Raw genomic sequence first — 24,956 nt, 5'->3', positions numbered from 1 at the left:
ATTGTTGATTCTATTGTCAAGAAAATTTGTTCCTTTGTTCTATTCAAGTAAAGCTCATATTTCATATTTTCGTCAACAAGAATCGAATCCTTACTTTTCTATCTACTTAAGCCATTACAGAAAGTCGGCAACGTAACTATATTGAATTATTGATTTATATCGATTTACGTATTACCAGCTTAATGTTTCTCTTTCTCTTTCCCTCTGGAATAAATATGTGCCTGTCAATACTCGCATTTGTTGATACTTATATTGGTTCTCTCTAGCAATATTAATTCTAATTTGCTTCTCTCTGTGCTCTTTTATCTCTTAATTAAATCTGTAAAAAAATACAATCTTATAATCTTTTGACGATAATTTACACGCATACAAACAATTCATATATAATTTTACAACTCGTTATCTTTGCTATTTTAGATCTTTCCACTAGCACATCTGTTACAAATCAACGTTTCACGGCCATTCTATGTTTCGGATAGTCGATCCACCCCCTGATTTCAGGCAAAACGCCAGCGAGTGGATCTATAAGGTCAGTCTTGTGACAGTAAAAACGTGCGGTCAATGCGAAATTTACCCTGGAGGTCTCTGCCAAATGGGTCACTCCAGTGGAAAGAAGAGAGAGCGAAGGTTACGACGACGGAGATGTCACGGAGCTATAAAAGTCGAAACGCTGCCCGACACGAGTGAACGTGTTCGAGACGTAGTGGCTCTAAGCGAATTACCTGGGATCCACACGTGGATCTCAAGGTGCGCAGCCTTGAAAAGCTACGATGGCCGTGAGATCGATTGTTCAGTCGCACGATGGTTTCTCATGCGATCTTGATATCAGTGTTAGTAGTCGTACAAATCAGTTGTCGATTTCGTAAATCGTGACGTTATTTTATTAACAATTATCCTCAGATAATTTTCTCTTTTATTATATTATTCAAAACGTTATTAATGAGAATTTCAAACGTTATTAATGAGAAATTATGTAAATCTTATTATTATTAATTTGATTAAAAATAAAGTGATAACTAGAATATATATTATGCCATCGCAGTGTTAATAATAATTGTTTGACCATTTTGTTATTGTTTAAAATAATCTCTGACTTCTCTGAAACAATGTTATGCCATTGCATGTGTTGCTCGTCACTTTCGCTCTAGATTTACTTGTTGTTATCTAATAGATTTGTTTTGTTATTTTTTAAATCTATGATATACCACAGAAAATTTATTTGTTTTATAGAATTAATATACTCATTTAATATATTTATTATATTTCATAATTATACAAAATAATATCATAAATAATATAAAACAAATATTGATTACTATAGAACAATTTCTTATTTTATGATGCTTTTTAGTAATAAAATGAAATTATTATAACATTTTTTTAACTTATAATAATTATAATAAATTATCACAAAATTATTGAAGTTAAAAATTAATTTTTAATTAATTAATTTTATCATTAAAAATATATCACACTTTGTTACTTATATATTCAGTTGCTTTATATAATAATTTTTCGATTTTATTTCAAGGAAAATACATATAGACGATTCAATATTTATAAGATATTATCCATTAATAAATTTTTTAAATTAAATAATTTTTCAATGTTTCATTGGGCTTTAATATAATTATAGAAAAGAAAATTAATAGCGTATAGTATTTTACAATAATTCATTTTATTAATGTATTTTAAAAATATTAAAATTTAATTTTTTTACTTTTCCAGCGTAAGAAATTTTGAAAATATTACTTACTTGTTTATAGATGTTATTTCTTTGGTCGAGGGAGCCAACTCCGAATCCCAGAGCTGGTCCGTGGTTTGCCTGGTTTGCAACAGCTGTCCTGTTGTGGCGTTGTCGACGTCGCATCACCAAAGCGATTTTAGCGATCTCGCCATTGAAATTGCTAAAGAGACGAACCGCCGGTCTAGCAATCAATCAGAAAATAATTCTGAAGCAACAGAAAAGACACAGTCTGGCTCAATTACACAAACATAAGACTGTCGGCATACGACGGGCAAAGCGACTATGCACCGGCGATGGCCCGCACGTATCTGGCAGCATGTCCATGATTCCACAGATTCACTACAGAGTTACTAGAAGCGGCAGGATTTATGGAAAATATCCAAACAAGACCGCCATTCCAAATGGTAGCATTTAAAGAAGCCACTGATGTATTGCGCTAAGATTATTGAACTCTTGACTTACTATCTTTGTTCCTGTAAAAATTTTGTGATTGTCATTGTCGTACTGTATGTCGTCAACGTAATTTCATACTTCCTAGAAAAAGAATTAATCGTTTAAATATATCGTTTAATATATACTTATATCCCTTTTCTTAACTTAAATTCCTTTAAAAGACGTGTTGTCCTTTTATATATTGTCTGCACAAGTCTAAAAATAATATATATTATATAGTAATTTTTCCATGCCCTTTAAAAATCGAATAATTCTACCAGAATTTAATAATTTTGTACATATTCTGTAAGATTGAGAAGTAAAAGTAAAAATAGAAATAATAACAAAATAAATTTAATTCGACTATTCACGATTTTTATTATAATATTGGCATTAAATACAAGAATTATATGACGCAGATATACATTTTACATTTTAAGAAATCAAATTGCAATCTCCTTTCAATCAAATATATTTGAGATATATCTTCTTCGATCGTCAATGAATTCAATCGTCTCTTCGTAAAAGAATTTATTTTAGTGTCCTTGACAGAATTTGAAATGCAAAGAGGTATCGTGGTTGGTATTTTAGATTTCTAGTTGCATTCTCTCTCTCTCTCTCTCTCTCTCTCTCTCTCTCTCTCTCTCTCTCTCTCTCTCTCTCTTCCTTTCATCGACCAACTACGAATCAATAAGAACTGCGTTTAGGACGCCTAGTGCGTTATACAGAGTGTTTCAGTTTTTCCAAGTTTTCTCTCAATTACATTGGTTTTTCAATTAGTTTACAAATACGAAACTATCAAGATAATCATAATTTGAGATTTCTAGTTATTACAGATTACAAATTTTAACAAATAATTATTTTGTGCATTCCAGATATTTACATATTTCTTTCTTTACTTTCAGAAATTGTTGCATCTTTAACGTAATCTTAATTTATATATTAATAAAATTATGAAAAGCTTTAATATTTAAAAACGCGTATCTTTTTTATAACTTATATTATTATGTAACTTAAATCTAAATTTCTAAATGAAAAAGAAAGATGCTTTCCGTCCAATTGGAATGATGGAACGTCTAAAAACATCTTTCCCTAAGCTGTCGCGCTAGCGGTGTATCGCGGAAAAGCGCTCGTTGGCACAACCTAAGTAACAATGAAATGCTGCAGAACTTTCGTATCAGAGATGTGCCAATTTGAGCGGCACAATGCCCGCGGTTTCAGAATGAGCGAACGCATGGAACGTGTGCGTTGTCGAGTAGAATGGTACGTAACTATGCCAAATTTAATCATTCAGTAGCTGTGCTACGTCACTGACATCAGGGCTGTGCTCGTTGCGTGTTATTCTAGAGAATCTTTTAATAGGATATTTATAACAAGCCATTTGTTTTAAATTTCTTAAATTATACTTCTCTTTTCTATCCGTTTATAACAAATGCATCACATTATCTTTTTTAGTTACAGTTTTTTTAAATTTTAGAAGAAATTAAAATATATATTTTAAAATATATACTTATTAATATACATATATATGTATATAATTTGTCAAACTAAAATTTTTAATATGAAAAAGATGATATATCATTTTATTAAAAGGTTTTAATTATTATATTTATATCAATTCACTTCATGCAATATTAAAATATGCAACGTATTTCTGTATTTTGATATACTTATGAAAGAAAGATTTTTATTTTGTATTCGAGTTTAGTTACAGTAGTAAACGGATTGCGTATAAATAGTAAAGTATTTTTATTTCATAAAAAATAGTTTACTGACGAACAAATTAACAATTTAAATCAAAGCTAACAGCATGAGGAAATGAATAAGTTAAAATGATTTAGCAAAGAGTCACATTACCAGCGAAGTTCTAGCTTTAGATGCTTTAAATAACTATTATCGACCGAATAAAATTCTCATAAACTGCCTAAAAACCTAATTTAAATTTCTATTTGGTATAATTATCAGCGTACATAATCATTTCATTAAAACAATCGGTGATTTTCTGGCTTTAATTAAAAGGATACGAATAAATTACGTGGAGACTAATTCATCAATATAATGATAGTCGATAATAGATGTCAAATAATTCATCTTAAACAGAAAAATGTTGAAATTTTAGCATCTTATTTATTTATAAGAAAAGGTCTGAATTTTTAGATAAAAATTGAAAATGATTCTAAAATAATTTTATTAAATAATTGTTACAAATTGCTTTTGTTAGTTACTGTTGCAGTATAATTTTATAAATTATTTAAAAACATTTAAAAACAAACTACAGTAAAAGAAAGATGCAACCTAAATCACTATTTAGGTTGCTATATTATTGACACTGTAAGATTTTACTTTGCAGAAGATAAAATGATATTATAATTATCGATTGAACGCAGCAATAGATATTGATTGCATTACCGATAATTCATTAAACTAAATTGAATATATTGACAGATTCATATAATAAATCCTGCCTTCTGATGAAACTAGAAAAGTTATGCTTTTCGTCTGACGACAACGTAGACGAAAAATTATTTAAAAACTTTACATACTTGAATTTACATACTTTGTGTTGCGATATTTTTGTTTATAGGATATGAAGAAAAAAACTAAAAACACTTTACTAAAAACACTTTATTATATAATTTGATTCTCAGCTATTGATTGAAACTAATTAGAATTCGATTGGTTTAATTATTACTGAGATATGAAAATATAGATTGGCTTTGGGTTTCGAGTAATAAAGCTATGGGTGCCTTGCCACCGTTCTATACGATTTCGCTACGCGTGAACTTGACAACGAGCCGTGTCTCTTGATTATTTATATGATAAACTATTTATAGAAAAAAGGATTTAGTCAACTCTATAGGACAAACTGCTTATTGTGAATTGTATTGATTCCACTATAGTTAACTAACTATTGACTATACTTTTATTTATTTCTATATTATCTTATTTAGAATAAATAAGTATATATCTATGGAAAATAGACTTCAAAATTTTGTATTAACATAAGATTAATAATATAAGATAAAATAAAATAAATAAATTATTTAATGACAATCTATATAATTTACATATGTATAATATACGTTTTATATAATTTTTATATTTATATTGGCTTTCGATTATAGTTTTGATAGCAAAATTCTTTAAATAAAGAACTTGTTTTAAAAAAAATTTATTAATTTAAATAAATACATATATGTATACCTAGATTAATGTATAGACAATAAAGGTTTGCAGCAGATCAGTTAGACAAGATCCTGAACGTCTATTTTTATTTAATTAAATAATTATCTTTGTCTTTATTACTTTATTTAAGATATTTTGTATATTATAATTTAAATATTGATTGATATAATATTGGTTGGTATAAAAATCTGATTAATTTCATAAATCTTTAAAATGCATTTAGAGCGGAAATGTCACGAAAATGTCCGAGGATCGACAAGATGAGACATTTCAATCTCACTCGTCGAGGCCAGTTCAAAGGCCGGCATAGCCATAGTCAGTTCTTAAGAATTTAAGATCTTCTTAAGTCAGATTTCAGATCGTCTTAAGATTCTGCTCAAGCAATGAAATGGCTGTATAGCATTTTGAATTTGTGTTTAAGATGATCTTAAATATAACTGACTATGAACACCGGTTAAAAAATAATAATCAATCTAATGATTTTTACCACTGATTCTTTTCGCTCATCGCAATTTGACAAACTCGAAAGCGCTAGGCTCTCGCAATGCGAACAGGTTCGCCGTGACAATAATGTTCACGCAGGGCATTGCGACAGCAGGGTCGCAGCCTCGAATGCGCCACGAAAATGCCCGGATGGAAAGGGTGGATCGGGGGCGGCGCGCAAGCGTCGTCGTCGTCGTATCGACGCTTCGACGCCCGGGCCGAGGGAGAGAAACGGATTTCTCTTCACCAGTAATGATAGAAGTCCCGGTCGGGATCGAGTGAGAGTGCGAGTATGCGCGCGTGTGCATAGCGGTGTGCTTTCGCGAATGCATCTCGGGTATATTTTTCTTACAGCAGAGCAAAAAGAATATATATAAGACGACGTCATAATACGGAGAATAACGACGACGTAAGCGATAACAGACAGAGAGAACGACGGGTTATCAGCATCTTGTTTGTCGCTACTTATCTGGCTGGGTTCGCAGCGAAAAGTGGCGCGAGAGGGTGGTCGAGAGACTGCAAGAGGCATCGGCAAGAGCTGCTGGTGCACGCAATCAGGATGCGACCGAGGAGGTATGTGTAGTGTCAATTGAATGTGACCAATGATGGCAGTGAATAGCGGATGCATACAGCATACAGAATGCCCGAAATCCGTTGCGGTTCGACGTTGCCATGGACCGCAATGTCAGCTTTGCCTCGAGCAAATATATTGAGATTTTGAGAAATTCTGATTTTTGTGGACACTCCGTGTTATTTTAAGCTATTATTTTTATTCGAATTCTCCGTACGTGATGTGACACTTTCCAATTCATGATTCGGAAACTGCGAGTAGGTAAGGCAGGAAAATAGGAAATATTTAAATATAATTTCTAAATGTCTAATACCTTCTAACAAGCGAGTTTCTGTTCTTTCTCGTGCTGCAGTCATGAAGGGAAATCTTGCGCAATCATGTATACGGCCGGTTGAAATTATATTTATGAATATTTCACAAAGATAATCATTGTATCTTAAGATAAGTAAAGAATATATAAAATTTTTAGAACTTTTTATGTTTTTCTCTTCAGTTTTCTATTACTTTTCAATTCTTGTTTTTTTTTTTTTTTTTTTTTTCTTTTTTTTTTTTTTTTTCTTTCGTTCTATATAATCCTTAATTGCGTCTTGCCGTATGAATATTAAATCTCATTCTTCATTTGGCTCTAGTTAATTTATATCACATAATATTAAATTGAATATAATAAAACTTGTCTGTCACAATTTTATGTAACTGTACAAAGCGTAAATTATTATTTAAGATATATTTATGTTTATTCAAACAAATTTGAATATAATAATGGTTCGTACTTAAAACAAGTAAATTATTTATAACATATTTACGACAATTTAATTTAAATAAAAAATAAAATGCAAAAATATTCTTGTAATAGTATTATTAAAATCGTTTATTCGCGAAAGAATTTTATTTATTTCTTTCTGTACTTTTCATTCTTTTGATTTTTAAAACACAAAAAGTTACTAATAAATATACACATAAAAGACCACTGAAATTTCATGTCGCGAGCTAAGCACGCCGCTGTGTCGTTCTGAAAATCTGCGATGTGCATTGACTCGCGCGCGCGTCCGCTGCTCGTGGATCACCCCTTATCACGACATGCGCATGGTTGGACAAATATTCGGTTAACTAAACAAAAGGGAGTAGCTGCTCGGACATGGCTTCGGTTGTTCATCACTGTGCATTCTGATAGGAGAGTGTTCTCGCTCCGACGATAATTGAAGAGCCCCGCCGGGAAAAGCGTCGCTCTATGTTTTTCTTTTTTGTCAGCCGCAATGAGAACATGCCGTTGATTGCCGTCGGATATGAGAATAGATAAAAATAGCAGCGGTTCGAACTCGCGAGGTCGTGTTTGACTCAACCCTTTCATCCTTCGCGTAATCTCTCGTACAGCTAGATATTGGAAATTTAATTAAATTAAAAAGTTAAACTAAAGATTAAGTTAGAGATTTAATTGAATTGAATTAATTGTATTTTAACCTTTGAATATTAAGAAAGATTTAAAGTTTTAAAAAATTAATAATAACAATTAAAGGCTCTGTGTAAAAATAAATCAAGTGTATGAATGAAGAACTCTATGAGCCGAAGATAGATGATAATGCTAAATATATTGTAATAAATATTAACGTTTACAAAAATTTATCACTGCAATGCAAATGTTTCGATCTTCAATAGTCATCTTCAATACAAAAACAATCAATAAAGATAAACAAAAATAAATTAAATAAATTAAATAAATTAAATAAAACATTATTTCTGATACATGTCCAATTCAATTAATAAAAACTCAAGACCTTACAGTTGTCCAAGATATAAAATTCATATATAAGAAGAGTCACAATACTTCTTGAGTCGAGTTGAGTTGATAAAATTAATTGCATTAGATATGAATACCGAATGAGCCTGTCACATCCATATCAAAACTCACGATAACAACTTCTGAGATGTTTTATTTCCGTTTGGTCTTCATTACATCAAACATATTTTTGTATAACATCTGACCCAATGATTAAAAACAATTTTATTAACTTCACTCGATGTAAGATGAAGCTTTGCGATTGTTTTCTTTATGAATTCTTTATATCTTGGATAACTAACGCGTTTTGAATTTTTATTAATTAAATTTGACATGTATTAGAAATGACGTTTTATTTAATTTATTTATTTAGCTTTGACTCATATAGTTTTTTGTTCATATTTTCTTGATCAAAATTTTAAATTATTATTACTTAGTAATTGTAGATTATTTAGAAATTCTTTCAGACTTTTTAGATTAACTAGTTTTAAGATTGGAACTTTTATTGATTTTGAAAATAATAGAAAGTAATAATTTTTAATTTTATATTATTTATTATCTCATAATTATTGCTTTATTATTTATATTAAAAAAATTTTTTTAAATAGTTAAATGTATATAATAAATATAAATAATGATAATAGAAAAATAATTATAATTTGATGTATATTTTAACTGAAGTTAGTTATTTTAACTGAACTAAGTTTGAATATCAAAAGAAATTTTAAAGAAAAGTGAAAATATTAGAATCACTCCTAACTTAAATATTTAATCTTACGGCGATTTAATATGATAAAAATATCATTGATAATGTCAATGTGTAATGTTGTAAATATAAATATAAGCTACGATTATCATAACAGAATTTAAATTATTTTGATAAATGAAGATTATTTAATTGTTTGTAATCACGAAATTAATAGATTAAATCTAAATTTTTATACATATTTTATTAAAACAATAATATAATTGTAATTCTCTCATTCTTTAAAATTATAATAAATTTTTAATTTTAAATGAAATAAATTTTTAATAAGTTTATTTTGTTTTGGCAGCATAAGTAGATATATATTTATAGAATATATATTTATATATTTAGAATACATATTTATATATTTATAACTTAACAAATAGCACATATATTGGAAATTATTCTACAACATTCTAATGCATTTATCACATTGTTTCAGCCTTTATTTATATCATATATTTTATTTATAATATAATTGCAAAGTTAAAAGTTATTTATATTAAAAATTATTTGAAAGTTATATTGAAAGTTAAATAATCCTTACAATAGTTACTAATATTGATACAAGACTAATATTGATACTGCTATGTGTAAATGATTATACATCAAAATAACACAAATCATCATTTGACATTTCTGTTGCAATTTTCTGTCTTAAATAGGCAAATATTATATATGTAAATTTATTTTCATCATGCACGCAAGAACAGAGTAGGCAGATATATGTATAACAATTTTATCGTATATGTGTGTTCTGAAATGACCGAGTGCTCTTTCAATTATTTTGATGATTTAATCAATCTGTAATTAATTTTTCTCTAACAAAAAGAGAAGCTATCAATTATATCAAATTTTCTATTTTAATTATTATATTTAAAAATTTATTAAATTAAATTTAATAAATTTGTTAAATTAAATTTATTATATGAAATTTATATTATTTAATCTTAATATATATTTAAAAAGTTTACATAAATAAATTTCACATAAAAAATTAACTAAAATTTACTAAAAAAATTAACTAAAATAATTTTGCTGACTTTATTTATTTGCCTAAAGTTTTATTTTGAAAAGACTTTTATTTTTAATTACAACTAATTCAAACATTAATATCTTCTTATCGTATATAGCTTTTATTAAAATTTTATCGAAAAAAGATGCATTAAAAAGTGCATATTTATTGAGAATTCTGTTATATTGTTGAAATTTATGGAGTAAGTTGATAATAGTATTGTAACATGATTTAAAGTCTTAATAACATCTTAATAAGATTGGTTGACACGTTGATTGACGTGTTTTTGGCCAACATAGTTTCTGTTATTCAGCACTATTGAATAGGAAATATTTTTATTAGAGTAATAGACTGAATACAAAATTATTATTTTTTTATGTAAAATACTTTTATTTAAAAGAGATTAACTTTTTAATTTTTATTTTAACATTAAAATAAATTCTTTTTATCTTGGAAAGTCTATTTTAACAATTAAGAAGTAATAAAAAATAATATTTGTATTATAAAAATTAAATATTTATTATAGACTCCAATATTTATAATAAATACAAACTATATAACTAATATGATATAACTAATATGATATGAATTGTTTTATATTTTTTAGAAAACGAGAGCTATCTGTAATATGAAAAAAATAACTATTCCTTGTAAAAATATGATTATTTGCAAGTTATTGGTCTTAGATTTTTTTATTAATTTCTTTTTATATAGCTATTTTAACAAATATATTATTTTTATAATCTTTATTACTTATATACTATTTTTTCAACGACAAACTTGTTTTCTCCACATTTTTGATCGATATCATCTATAGTGTATAAGAATTATTGGCAATTTCGTATTTTCACAATTTCATCGATCAATTTGTTTTTTGGATATTAGATTTTTTTATATTTAACAGAAAGAAAATGAAATGGTAGCAAAATCATACGCTATCAAAGATATCAATATTAATGACAACGAAGCGAAGAATCGACGAACGTTATTGCTCAAATCATAATATATGGGGCTTCATTAAGCTACTTTTTATGTAACAAGGTCTCAGTCGTTGCGTGTACTTCTGACGTTTTGCTTATAATTAAGCAGCATTATAAACAATAATTGCGACATATATCGATCTTCGAGTTGATTACGAAGCCGCTTTTATGTGGGTAAACGCCTACATATCGGAGTTGCAGCTGGTTTTGAATTGTTACGGGTTACTCAAAGGCCAATTCGTTGAAAAGCGCGACGTAATGCCCGAGAAATGGCTGCTTGAAGATTAAACTTGACGTTAAATTTATCTTTATATATCATATTTTTGTTACACTATTTATTTACTTTATAAAAACCATTGATTAACTGAAAAATAATTAATATAATTATACTTACTATAAAGTATTTTTCAATTAACGCTCAAATTTTACGTACATCTGTAAATAATATAAACATAAAAAATTAAAAAAGAAAATTTTAATTATTCTATTTTTGTCAAAAAATTTTTTGTCAATTAAATATAAATTTCTAATTCGTTTAACAAATCTGACTCAATCCGAACAATTTAGTAATTGTACAATTACATGTGCGCAAAATGCAATAAATTGTATTATTGGAATATTGAAGATTATAATTGTAATACAAAAATAAACTGAATACGCCGTATGAATTCACGCAATAATGCAAGGATTTAAGTATTATACATAAAAATCTATTTCTAGAAATTTATATGTAACTAGGAAGAAGAAAAAAAACTGATATCTTATTTTTTTATATAAGAAATCTAATTTATAAGAATAATTGAATGCACAAAAAAGTTTAAAATATAAGGACTCCTCAATTTAAAATAAATTCAGATAATCAGGGCCATAGGAGTCAAGCACAGACGGTAGAGTGCGAATTAATTTTTAACAAATCTTTAATCAGAATTCAGACGTTTCGATCTTCCTTCGGGTCATCTTCAGTGAGTGCCGTACATATGATTACCAGAGTCGATGTTACATGGTTGCAAAACGTATATGATGGATATAATTTTAACATTGTAGTCGCCATGGAGGAGGAACGATAACTCGGAAGACCTTGTCACAACAGTTCCAAAGTTGATGTTGGAAACGCTATGTAAAAATGTTTATAAAAGAGAATTTGTCAGTAAAGTTAAAAATTAAATGTAATTTCACAGTAAAAAACCAGTCAAAAATGAGAAAAATAGAACTGCTAAAACCATCAACTCACTTAAGGCATGATTCTTTCTCGGTTTACTCCACGGTATTGTCTCTGATTAAATCTGTATCGTATTCTGATTAAAGATTTGTTAAAAATTAATTCGCACTCTACCATCTGTGCTTGACTCCTATGGCCCTGATTATCTGAATTTAATAATTGAATGCTGTACGCAATTTAATTAATTCATATATATATATATATATATATATATATATATATATATATAATCACATGAATCACATATGATGAAACATAAAAAATCTCCAAATAATTGTGTGAGCGCTATTCTCTCAGTTACAAATGCAATGTCAAGCGTTTTATTGTCACGTTTTATTTACGCTATTATATATTGCTTCTTCTTTGTGTCATCAATAGTGTCATATGACAATGTATCACCTTGTCATGTATAAAATGTAAAAATTCCACTTTAATTCGGGAAACACGACAGACGGCACGATGCCACACGATACACCCCTTCATTCAGGATCGACTCAGCTAAATTATGAATGGCGGTCGATACTTAGAGAGGGAAACCATTGTGCGGGTAGTCTGTGGGGTGTTCCCACTAGGGAAGAATTACGTGGCTTTCGCAGGAAAATAAAAAAAAGAAAAAAAAGTGTACTCTGCAATGCTGCATATTATCGGTACGAATAATCCAGAAACTTGTTCAATATCCTCGTTATGTTACAATCTAATGACTGATCTATTCTTCGAAATGCAATTTTCCTGTAACCTTTTCTCCTCTCCCGCGCTTTTTTGCTCCTAAAACCGAATTAAACTGACACACTGACCTCAAACTTGAAGATGAACTGTATATGTTGCAATTTTAAAAATATTCATTATTCTCCACAAACGTGGCTTAAGAATAAAATATTTAAATTTTACTTACTTAATAACTATTTGTTATAAAATTTTTTTGGCTTTATTTAAGATTAAATATTTATTAAAAATTATTATATAATGTCTATGTCAGAAAAATACATTATGAAACTTTGTAAAAAATGTCGATATCTACATTTGATAATTAATGTAAAATAATATAAAAAATAATAATATAATATAATATAAAATAATTTTATAGTTTTAGTATTTGTATTAAAATAAATTTTTAAATATTCATTTATTCTTATAAATATTCATTTATACATAATTTTTGTAATATAATTTTTAATATACATTTTAGAGTTTACACATTTATCAATTTTTCAATTAAATATAGTACAATTTCATCATTTTGTATATATTTAATAGATGTATTAAATGTGTATTAATTATGTATTAAATTATCCTATTAAAAAACTATTTTTACAGAATTATTTATATATTTATGTATAATAAATTTATAAGAAATGTACACAAGATTAATAATTGCATACGCATACAAATAATTTTTTTCAAATTTACAGTAATACATCGATTGTATATCAAGATCCTCGAAGACACAACTTCAGTATCGAGGATTCATTCGCCTAAGAACTGTGACCATTTCTTTTCAAGAGTGCAGAGCGACCGATAACGTTTACGGCGAGAAAGAGAAGCGTGAAGAAGCTGAAGGTGCAATCCTAGAAGGATCCAATATCTAGCAGTAGAAAGATCACGAAAAGGGTGAAGGGTAAAAGCATCTAAGGGCGGGTGGGGGGATGCAGCTCGAAAAGGTGGCGGCATGGAGGAGCACTCGTTGGAGGCTCTCATGCAGGCGAGCCTTATCCTCGTGGTCGCCATCGCCATCATCGTCTCGAATCTCCTCATCATCGCCACCTACCTCAACTTCCGCGGTAAGTCAGAATTATTTATATTTACGAATTTCTTTTTCGTATTTTAAAATTATATTATTGACATTATATTTATAATTTTAGTTATCATATCTAGAAAAACATTCAAACGTTGACTCTTCTTTTTTCTTACATATATTTACTTATTTTAAAAGCCGTGAACATATAACTTTATTATTAATAATAAATTTATTATTATTAATAAAACAAATTTTCAACTTAGCATGTTCATTAATAATATATACATTTTTTGTTTAATGCTATGTGTATACACACACACACACACACACACACACACACACACACACACACACACACACACACATATGTATGTGTATAATATTTTAAAAATATAATATTTTATTGATTCTTGAATAGAAAATAGGAATTTTTACAGAGAGATTACAAATTTTTTACATTTTAAATTAAGTATTTTAAATTAAGTATTTGAATTTTAGAATTTCTGAATTTTTAAAATTAAGAATCTTTTAATCCTTAAATTCCCTAAATTCTTGAATCTTTCTCGATTAGTTAATAATATTAATCTATGCTAATGAAAAGAAACATAAGCATAGTAAACTTGTAACAAAAGAATAAATATAATCACGTGTTATATTAAAAATATTTTATTCACAGGTCCCTCCGAGGTGATAAACTACTATTTGTTATCACTCGCCTCGGCAGATCTTCTGTGTGGTGTGTTGGTGGTCCCGCTTTCGGTGTATCCGGCTTTGGTACGAAGATGGGTCTACGGAGATATCGTGTGCCGACTTGTCGGTTACTTGGAAGTCACACTTTGGGCAGTATCAGTATATACCTTCATGTGGATTTCTGTAGATCGCTATCTGGCTATCAGGTACATTAGAATTATCATCTATCATACAAAAATAATAATACGTAATTATATTACATAGTTGTAATACTAATATAATAATGCATTAATATATATTTCATTACATTAGTTATATTACTTATTTTATATATTTTTGCTATTATATTAATAGCATTAAATATTTAAAAATGATTTTTTAATTGTAGCAGTTTTCTCTAAATCACATCTGAGATCACATATGAGATTTGACTTTTGTAATAAATTTCTTTTATAGGCAATTTTAATTTTATTGATAACGCCGATTCTTAAAAAAATTCTTTTGTATTATTCATCATTGCAATTATTTTTGCAGGAAACCATTAAGATACGAGACTGTACAGACGAAAACCCGTTGTCAATGCTGGATGGTCTTCACATGGATCAGCGTGGCGATGATGTGTTGTCCACCCTTGCTCGGTTTCAACAAACCAATTTTTGACCGCGAGGCCTTTATCTGTATGCTCGATTGGGGAAATATGGCCGCATATACCATCACGCTGTCCATTCTCGTGTTGGGACCGTCAGTCATCACCATCGTCTACACGTATTTCTACATATTCTCTATGATGAGGCGACTAAAATCCGGTGTTCTAATCCATGACAAGGAGTATGCTACTGCGCTATCAGAAAATCTGAGCAATCCAAGTCACATTATGTCCTTCGTTTTGGTGATGGCTTTTTGGATGTCATGGGCGCCATATGCCGGATTAAGAATATACGCGGTTGTTAACGGACCTCCTCAGGTAATAATTTTTTGAATTCTCTCTCTCTCTCTCTCTCTCTCTCTCTCTCTTTCTCTCTTTCTCTCTCTGAATATTATATCTATTAAATTAATATTAATAAAAATAATTTTATTTCATAGAAGGTGTTAATAGAAAATTAAAAATATGTATGACGTGCGTATAATATAAATACGAAATATATATGCATGGCGATTCCGAACAATTGCAACAAATTTAAAGAGATGTTAAATTTTATTAAATTGTTCAATTTTAGTTAAGTAAAAGTAATTGCCATGTCCGGCAATACTTCTTTAATATTCGATTTTTGGGATATATTGTATATGTATATAGCATATATTGTATATGTATATAACACATAATGTATATATATATATATATATCTGAATATATAGATAAAAGTAATTGTTTTTATTAATATTAATATTAATTTCTCCAAACAGAATTTAATATTATACGAAATAATAAAATAAAATTAATTGGAAGGCAAAAGTCATATAGTATTAAGCGTAATTAAAATGAACGATATCTAGAATTGTGTTTAATTTACCTTTTTATGATTAAATATCTACGAAATCAGCTAGATACTAGATACTTTTAATTTCAATACAAAGAATAATATGATCTATAAGTATTATTATTTTTCTAATAATACTAAATAATATTATAAAACTTGTCTTCTTAAAACACTAACGTTAGGATGATTGTAATGATACTTGCTTGACATTGACATGATGTAAAAATAAGTTTAAACTTTGTGAAAAGAGGCATTGAAAATGAGACGATTAAAAATGTAGGTCGACACGTTTGTGAAGCAAAGTAGGTTAATAGAAAAAGCTTGCTAGTACATAAGAAGTTCATATACAAGGATATACTTCATATGATACTTATACAGAAAAAAAGAAGATATAGAATATTACATCTACATATATGATGCACACAATTTTTGTATTTATATATATTTAAAATAAACTTTTTTCTTTCGTTGAAATTTTGAAGAATTAAAATGATTACATTATTATAAAGGATTTGCTTCCATTTGTACTTTTATTATGTAGAGAACTTTTATTAAGAACTATAATTATTATATAGTAATAGAATTGATCTTAAACATTTTTAATAAAATGCGAAAAATAATAATCAGGATTTTAACTTGAAATTGTAAGGAAAATTAATAAAAAAAGGTTAATAAAGAGTGAATCCTCATTATAAATTATGAAAAAAGGTACCAGGAAAGAACAGACTTATAAATATTTATTAATATTTGTAGTTTGATTTCTATCTTATTTAATTGTAGGTACCGTTTCTACATTTTGCTGTGGTATGGCTGGGAGTCACAAACAGCTTTTGGAAAGCAGTTGTACTCAGCACATTAAGTCCCCAGTTTCGATTGGCCGTGCGAGTGCTCTGTCTCACCATATGCTGTCGGCACAGGCGACTTCCGCCAGAACTCCTCGGCCTCGACGACGACGACTAATATCACATCGATTACGTTTACGAGCAGCAATGCTGATGTTGCGTTCTGTTCGATACGCGGTGTGTTCTTAAGAAGTCGCTTTCACCTCTATTCAAAAATCGTCCTCGCATCTTACAATTAGCACCACTCGCAAGATGGTTCTTTAAAACTTCGCGCTTAAATAAAAATAAATAAAAAATTACGATTCAAATATATCGGGTTCTTAATCTTAATTTAGTTAAAATAAATTATTTAGATAGAAGTAAAAAGTATATTAATTGATATTAATTAACAGAATAGATATGTGGAAGGTAAAAAAACATTTTAAAATACATATAGAAGCAATTTATAAGCATAAAAATTGAATTTTTTGAATTCTTAAGCGAATAAAAAAAGTATAAGTTTAAATTTTATTTTAATAACTGTAAAAATTCAATAAGTTTTCAAGAAAAATATTTTTATTGTTTGTATTTTAATTATATTTATATAGCTGTAAACATAAATTTAAGTAATATATATTTTTTGGGAAGAGAATAGTTTTCTAAAAATGTAAAATTTTATCCGCTTGCAAAAGCTGCTTTACAAAACGCTTGAGAAAAATCTAAGGTACAATAAACAAATTTCCCAAATTTTGGAGAAAAATAAAAAGAATTTAGAATATTTTATTAATAACTCTCTTACTCTTGCTCATTGCAATTACATAAATAATACTACCAAAATAGTTAAACGTTCTCTCTTAAAATTATTATATTAAATTAAATCTATAGTGCATATAAGCATACGTTTGAGATAATATAGACAGCTCAAATTTCATCTAGATTGAACTGTAAAAGTAATCAAAATTATAATCAATATTTAGCTTGCCCGATTTTCATAATAAAAACATAAATATTATTATATCATTTATACAAAATATAACGCGAGGTAGTAAGAAGATGCGAGTGGTGCAACGAATTTTACGAAATATTTTGCCGGCGGAATTCGGCGACTTCGCCGACGCGCGTCCATTTCTCTAAAATAATCTCGCTTCGCTCAAACACGCTAGAGTCCGTTAATTAGAGTCCCATTCATTGGGATAACTTTCTGCGCCGTACATAATGATAAAACTGAGAACAATGAGTCGTTCTGCAGTGTTTGAAAACTAATCGTCGCCTAGTTTACATCGTAAGATCACGCTCAATAAATGTTGTAGCAAATTATGCGGAAAACTCGAGTTATTATTAACTATCATGGAAGACTACAGACTACAGATCTAATCATAAAATTGATTCATTAAACGACGCCGGAACATATGCGGGGAGAAAAATTTAGTCAATTAACGGAGATGCCTCTATGAATGTGACGCGTTGTCGGCGACGAGTTTTTGCGTCGTCGAAGTGTCGTCGTGCCCGTAGAACACCCTCGATGAAAGATAATCTAGTATCGAGCGTGCGAATATTACGCTTTTTTAATGCGCTTCCTTGCCGTCGGCTTTCTGTGCTCTTTCTCCTTCTCATCGAGAAGCAAAACAATTTACAAAATCAAAAAGTTTACGTATTTTTTTCAATGTCGATTAATTCGTATTCCTTCTCATATTGTTAGTATCCTTTGATATGCTAATAAATATAGCTATAAATTATAATAAAATTATTAAAATGATATAATAATATGATATGACTATTTTTGATTTATCGATACATATTAACAGCAATATTAATAACACGCTCGTAACAAATGAAATAAATTAGCAATTGAAAGTTTGCCAATTTATTTGGATAAAAAGTTGGTACATCTTGTGTAAAATTTTAGAATACTTATTATGATGAATATGATTTGTACAAAATTTTTTTTTATTTATATTGAGACTCGCTTTTATATTATATAATTTAGCAAAAATCAATCGCTAAATTAATAATCGAATGATATCACTTTTCGACAAGAAAGGGAAAGATGTTTCTCTTCAGAATCTAATTAGGCTCTCGTCGTACTTTCTTGACGTACTATATTAACACCCTCCCCACATGAAAATCAAAATGTCGTCGTTTAATCTAATTCTTAATTTAGATCATGCTAGTTTCAAGGGCATTCTAACTCGGTCCCGCTATAAGCTTTATTACTAATCTTATACTAAATGATATATATGCGCGAAATCGGCTAATAACAACTTTTTTGCATGAGAATATAAACTATTGCGTCCAATTTTCGCACGTGAACTATGACAACTCGAGGTGCAACTTCGAATGTATTTGGACAGCTTATGTAATCCAACCAAAGTTGAAACTAGAATCGATACTCTAGAAGAAGGCAAATGAGGAGAAAATATATATATGTTGATGGTATAGAAATTTTCGTTTTGCAAAATAAATTTATGAAAGAAGAAAAACTTTTTGACTGCTTAAATTTAGGCGTATCAGCAAATGCGAATGCAATACACCACAAAAATGAAAAAAAAAAGACATTTTTATATATTTGTTTAAAATGATCGATATATATTTCTTTTTAAACAAAAATTAAACTATGGATGTAATAATTAGAAAATATAAACATTTAATATTTTTTATGTAATTTTTATTAAAAAATTTTTCTGTGTTTTGCAAGAGATAATAGATTCCAACACAAGAAAAATTAGCGAACGTGAACAGATTTCTGGCGCCTATTACGGATAGCATAGAATGCTAGAATTAGGCGTAGCTGAACTGTCACGTAACATCGCTAAAATGAAAAGCGAACGATGAAATTTGTCAATGTTTCTTCACTGTGCTCCTGAATAATGCTCGCGTGAATTTATGTCGGCGCGCCCTAACGTTTTTAATAAATAATGTTTTAATAAATAATAAATTCTCAAATGAGAATCTATATACAAATTGATGTCTAGGAAATCTCAACTTCTATTTTTTACTATAAACGTATTTTATTGAAGTATGGCTTTTCTCTAAAAAAAAATTAGTCCGATATAAGTGTTTAATTACCGTAATTCGTGATGTTTAGTGCATTGAAAGAACAATTTGTGTCAAAAATGTGTTTTTCCGTGAATGAAGTAAAGCTATTCGAAATGTCTGCTCGTTTTAAATGTAAACATATAAAAAAAATTAAAACAAAATCTAAAACAATTTAAAAATATATTAGAAAAAGTTACTTTGATCATATAGAATAATTTTTACATATAAAATAATTTTTTTTTGTATATGTAATTTGCATCTATAAATGCAATGTTGAATAAACTATAGAGAGATACTAAGATTAATTTTATTTTAGCAAAATATTATTTAAAAACTTTTCTCTTTAATTTAATTTTTAATTACAACTTTATTTAATGTTATTAAGGAATAGGATTATAGAAACTAATGAAATTTTAAATCTTTTGGATAATTTTTGAATAAATAAAGCGAAATATTGGATTATTAAAAAAGTTAATGTAGTAAGAAGATGAAATGAACTTTTATGATATGACGATGTCTTACAACTATTGATACAACGGAATCAAACAATACTATCAACTATTTTCTAGTTCAGGTGTTAGCTAAATAAATCAGCTGAAGTTCTGGCTAAGAATTAATGCAGGTTCAACTGTTAAGGAAAATTTCGGGGAAAATTCACGAAGATCTCAAGTGATAAAAAAAGTATAAAATCTAAAATATAACAAATTATCGTGTGTTTTCGTATATTATCATAATTGTCATATAGATTATTGCCAGTACAATGAGTAACGGTGATGTAATTATATAATAAAACATTTCAGCTCAACCATGAAGACTTAAAACTAACCGCATTACTTATTGTACTGATAATAAAATCAAATAAAGATAATAAAAGCAAACATACATAATTTATGTTATTAACATATACGTTCCCAAAAAATATCTCCCCGAGAAGATTTTATGTTTTTGAACTGCAATAATTTTTAGGCTATAACGCGTTTACAGATTTTATTGCAAATATCTCTTTGTACTTATAAAATTGCTCGTGATCCGGTTTTTTCGTCCAGATCCGAATATCTAAGCTTTACTCCTGTACTCTATTATCGCTGCTGTGCAGTGGTTCGAGATAATTTTGTAGCGAAAAATTTTTCTTTTGACAGATGGAGTACTTAGCTTTTTACTTTTTTATTCAAATTTACGATTAAAATCACCACGAATTTTTATTACTATGAGATTTCAAATCTTTTAAGTCTAAACTATAGATCTTTATAATAATTATTACTAACATTGAATTATATTGTTATCAATTAATTATTAATTAATATTAAATTTATCTTTTAATGTTTTAAATAAAAATTTCAATAATATATATATATATATAAATTTTTATAAAAAATATAAAAATACAAAGGATTTACAATTAATAGATTATATTAAGTGATAGATTATATTAACTTATGATCCACTTCAATTCAATATTATCAAATATTCAATATTGTCAAAAGACATTAATCTTCTATTAAAAGGCCTACATAAGATTTTTTAAATAATGTATTAAGTAAGACAATTTTTAAGTAAAATAATTTATAAATTATACATATATTTATTTATAATAAAACAAATAATATTTTTATTATTTTAAGATGATTATATAATTATACTTTTCTTTGAAAATAATCATTCCATATTGTGATTTTAGGATTAAATGTTTAATTAAATGTTTAATTAAATTAATAATTAATATTTATTATAATCTTGTTATACTGCTTACTATATAATTATTTTATAATTTTGTTAAGTTATATAATAAAAACAAATCTCGCACCACTTTGCACACGCGGATTCGCCAAATCGAGCAGTATTAAATTTCTCAGCAATTACGACATTCTAAACATGTGAAAGTCGCTCAAAAGAAAAGTAAAGAATGATTGCGCGTGAGAAAGTAAAATTGTAGGATCAAAAAAAAAACCGATTCAAGTGGATATTCAAGTGGATTTGAAGTGGCTAATAGGAGTAGATTTGTCAGTAACGAAAAGAAAAATGAATAGATAACGAGAAAGATGTAAAGATAAATGCTAAAAAAGATGATGAGCGAACAGAATTGGTCCCTGGCAGTTTCCCGGGCGGCCTCCATTATTAACGATTAATTACATTTTTGTACCTAGCTGCTAGTTTTGTACTAGTTTTGTAATATACGTCACCATGAGCGTGCTGTTATTAAATATTTTAACTGATTGTTCGCAGATGAATCGTTTTGATGGATCGATTGCATGAATACGATCGCGATTGCCTTGATATCATGATTGACGATTTTCGTGCAGACTCGATTTATATGCTCTGTGTGGTAACTGTAAAAGTCGCATCACAGAAATGCTTACGTTTCTTAATCCTCTAAAAATCGTAATGTATATGTGACAAATATAAAAAAAAATAAATTAAACGTACATTAAATCTCTTGTTATCATTAAATAAAAGCATATGCAATTTTAATTGCAACTACTAGTTTGAAATTAAATGTAATATTTCCATTTCATATAAGAACAAACAAAAAATATAATATAAAATATAATATATAATATAAAAAAATAAGATACAACTTTCTTGCGATTATATAATCTATACAACAATTTTTTTTATATTTGATAGTGCAATTTTTAGAGGATTAAAAATATTTATAATGCAATTTTATTATCTATTTCTTAACACAAACATACTGTTTTATTGGCCTTTTTATCGATGTTTGTTATAAATGATTCTAGAGAATTAAATATTTTATAAATTTTAATTAACGTAACAGCATCAGCGATTGAGATTACCACATTTAGTATATGAGGTAGAAAGTGACGTCTTGAGAAAATATTTACAGATCAGGAATGCTTCGCGGTTTTAATCAGCGCAAAATCAACACGTAATGTAACAAAAGTTGCATTTTGCCGATTGTATGAGACGGTTTACAGACACACGCACACACATAATGTTAAATTTTTATTATTTAACTGTTATATTTGTACAAATTATATATAATTATTATATAATTATATATAATTATTCATAATTATATGCGAATAGCTGCATAAATAAATCAATACAAAATAGCTCGAAGTTATCGCCAACTATAAACACTGCAGGACAATCTAACAATAAGAATAGTAATAATAATTTGTCATGAGCTATTAAAAATTATATAATTTTGAATAATTAGATTTATAACGAATAACATTTTATTTTACATTTAATTTTAAGAAAAAAATGCATTTTATAAGTAATGTTATTTTCTTTTCACGCATGTTCAAAAATTATAAAAATATTTAATATAGATAATTAAAACAACTGTAAAACATTGCACATTTTGATTTAATTTTTGATATATAAAAATAAATAATTTCATACGCGTTATATGTAGCACAATGTATCCATAAATCTATGTTTTATAATATCATCCTTTATGTTCAAAATAAAAAAGTTTTGAATTTTAAAAATAAAAATTTTTATTATCATGTGTTTGATTTAAAGAATACAATGTGGTTTGTAAATCGTTTTATTTGCTCGATGAAATGTTAACTCGTGTGTAGGCAATCAAAATAGATTTAATAAGTGACACTTTTTAGGGCGGACGCACTGTTAGAATAAAATTAATGTTAATCAGTTTTAATAAACATGCAGAATGTTATCTCGATATGTCTATTAAAATTAATATTAATGGAACGATAATATGATAGTGTAATATGATAGTGTAACTTGCATCCGTCTTAAAAATATTAATTTGTAATAGAAATAAAGAGAAATTGCATGCGAATCGCCGTGAAAGCAATCCCGATCAGAATGTGATGAGTGTACTAAATATGTCATGAGGATAACGTGATATGATTTTGATGATAATGGTACAATATCAACAATTACTGTCCTAGAAATTAGTCTAGTAAAAAATATTCAAATAATAAAAAAGAAGGTGTAGATACCGCATATTTCACTCGAATGGAATTCGACATAAAACATGTATTATTTTTCTAATGATTCCATTTTAGACCTTCTTCCCTTTAATTTATTTATATACTTATATTATAGAAAATTAATTAAATAATACACACATTATTTAAATATATACAAATACTAAATTTGAATAATATTCTTAGGATTATTCTTAAGAACGTAAAATTATATTTCATAAGGTTTTTAAGAAAGTTTTATATATAATTATTATTTATATTTTTTTTCATAATTGTTACGACATATTTATACTTAAGAAGGAATTTAATAATACCTAAAATTATTTTTTTATATCATCGTGTTCATATTTTTCTTGTATTAATTTTTCTTAAATCACAAGTTTATTTACTTAATTAAAATAAGATAAGTTGTTTAGTAATGCGATTTATATTATCCATTACATGCATTTTTTTATTATGTAAATTTAACTTCATCTTTACACAACACAAATACAACTTACTCTCGTAAGTATGTCTGGCCTGATACTAACTGGTACTACTTGTTGATTACGGAGGCATTAGTAGAAGGGGTATTAGTCAATACTAAATGTTAGTCTGCATACTTTGATGATATATTTATTTATTAAAATAATCTAAAAAATTTTACAGTAAAATCTATATAAAACTGGATTTTGCATTAACTCTTATTTAATATTTTACATAATTATTATTAATTTTATAAGAATTTCTTTATAAATAATTACTAATTGAAAAGTATGACATATGTATTAAATATATTTTCTAAAAATTTTAATTTTAATTTTTTTATGTTTATAACAAAAATAAATATTAAAACAACTTTTTAACAATATCATAAGATTTTTTTAGACAAAGTTTTTAAGAATAATTTCTTTTGTTTCAAATTTTATTTATATTTGAAGTATATATTAAATTGAAAAACTTACGATCTACTTAAACATAAATGAATATTATGGATTTGATTACTTAAAAACAAAAAGTTATAAGGCATTATATTTTTTATTTGTTCCTTTAATTTTCATGCTCAATATAAGTTCTTAGATATTATATAAACATATTTATATATTTATATAATAAAAAAATAATTAAGAACAAAA

General features: G+C 27.4%; 2 protein-coding genes across 4 annotated transcripts; both read left to right on the top strand.

Annotated features, from left to right (window-relative positions):
• The first annotated feature begins 639 nt into the window (after window positions 1-639).
• Window positions 640-2,324, top strand: LOC105427049 (uncharacterized). Its single transcript, XM_011638590.2, has 2 exons — window positions 640-830; window positions 1,767-2,324. The coding sequence occupies exons 1-2, from the start codon at window positions 771-773 to the stop codon at window positions 2,160-2,162; spliced, it is 456 nt and encodes a 151-aa protein (XP_011636892.1). The 5' UTR covers window positions 640-770; the 3' UTR covers window positions 2,163-2,324.
• A 3,765-nt stretch (window positions 2,325-6,089) lies between these two features.
• Window positions 6,090-23,887, top strand: DopEcR (G-protein coupled receptor DopEcR). Of its 3 annotated transcripts, none has more exons than XM_011638591.3 (5): window positions 6,090-6,421; window positions 13,565-13,933; window positions 14,567-14,786; window positions 15,115-15,544; window positions 16,839-23,887. In XM_011638591.3, exons 2-5 carry the CDS (start codon window positions 13,822-13,824, stop codon window positions 17,016-17,018), a joined length of 942 nt encoding a protein of 313 aa, XP_011636893.3. In that variant the 5' UTR covers window positions 6,090-6,421; window positions 13,565-13,821; the 3' UTR covers window positions 17,019-23,887. The 3 variants fall into 3 exon arrangements, with proteins under 3 accessions (XP_011636893.3, XP_088933962.1, XP_088933961.1); XM_089077836.1 differs by lacking the exon at window positions 16,839-23,887 and adding an exon at window positions 15,664-16,526; XM_089077835.1 differs by lacking the exon at window positions 6,090-6,421 and adding an exon at window positions 12,652-12,802.
• Window positions 23,888-24,956: the final 1,069 nt, after the last annotated feature.

This window comes from Pogonomyrmex barbatus, unplaced genomic scaffold (assembly GCF_055798465.1).
Source record: "Pogonomyrmex barbatus isolate J1 unplaced genomic scaffold, ASM5579846v1 scaffold20, whole genome shotgun sequence".
Taxonomy (NCBI): Eukaryota; Metazoa; Arthropoda; class Insecta; order Hymenoptera; family Formicidae; genus Pogonomyrmex; species Pogonomyrmex barbatus.
The sequence above is the reverse complement of the archived record's forward strand: the minus strand, read 5'-3'. Positions and strand labels throughout refer to the sequence as shown.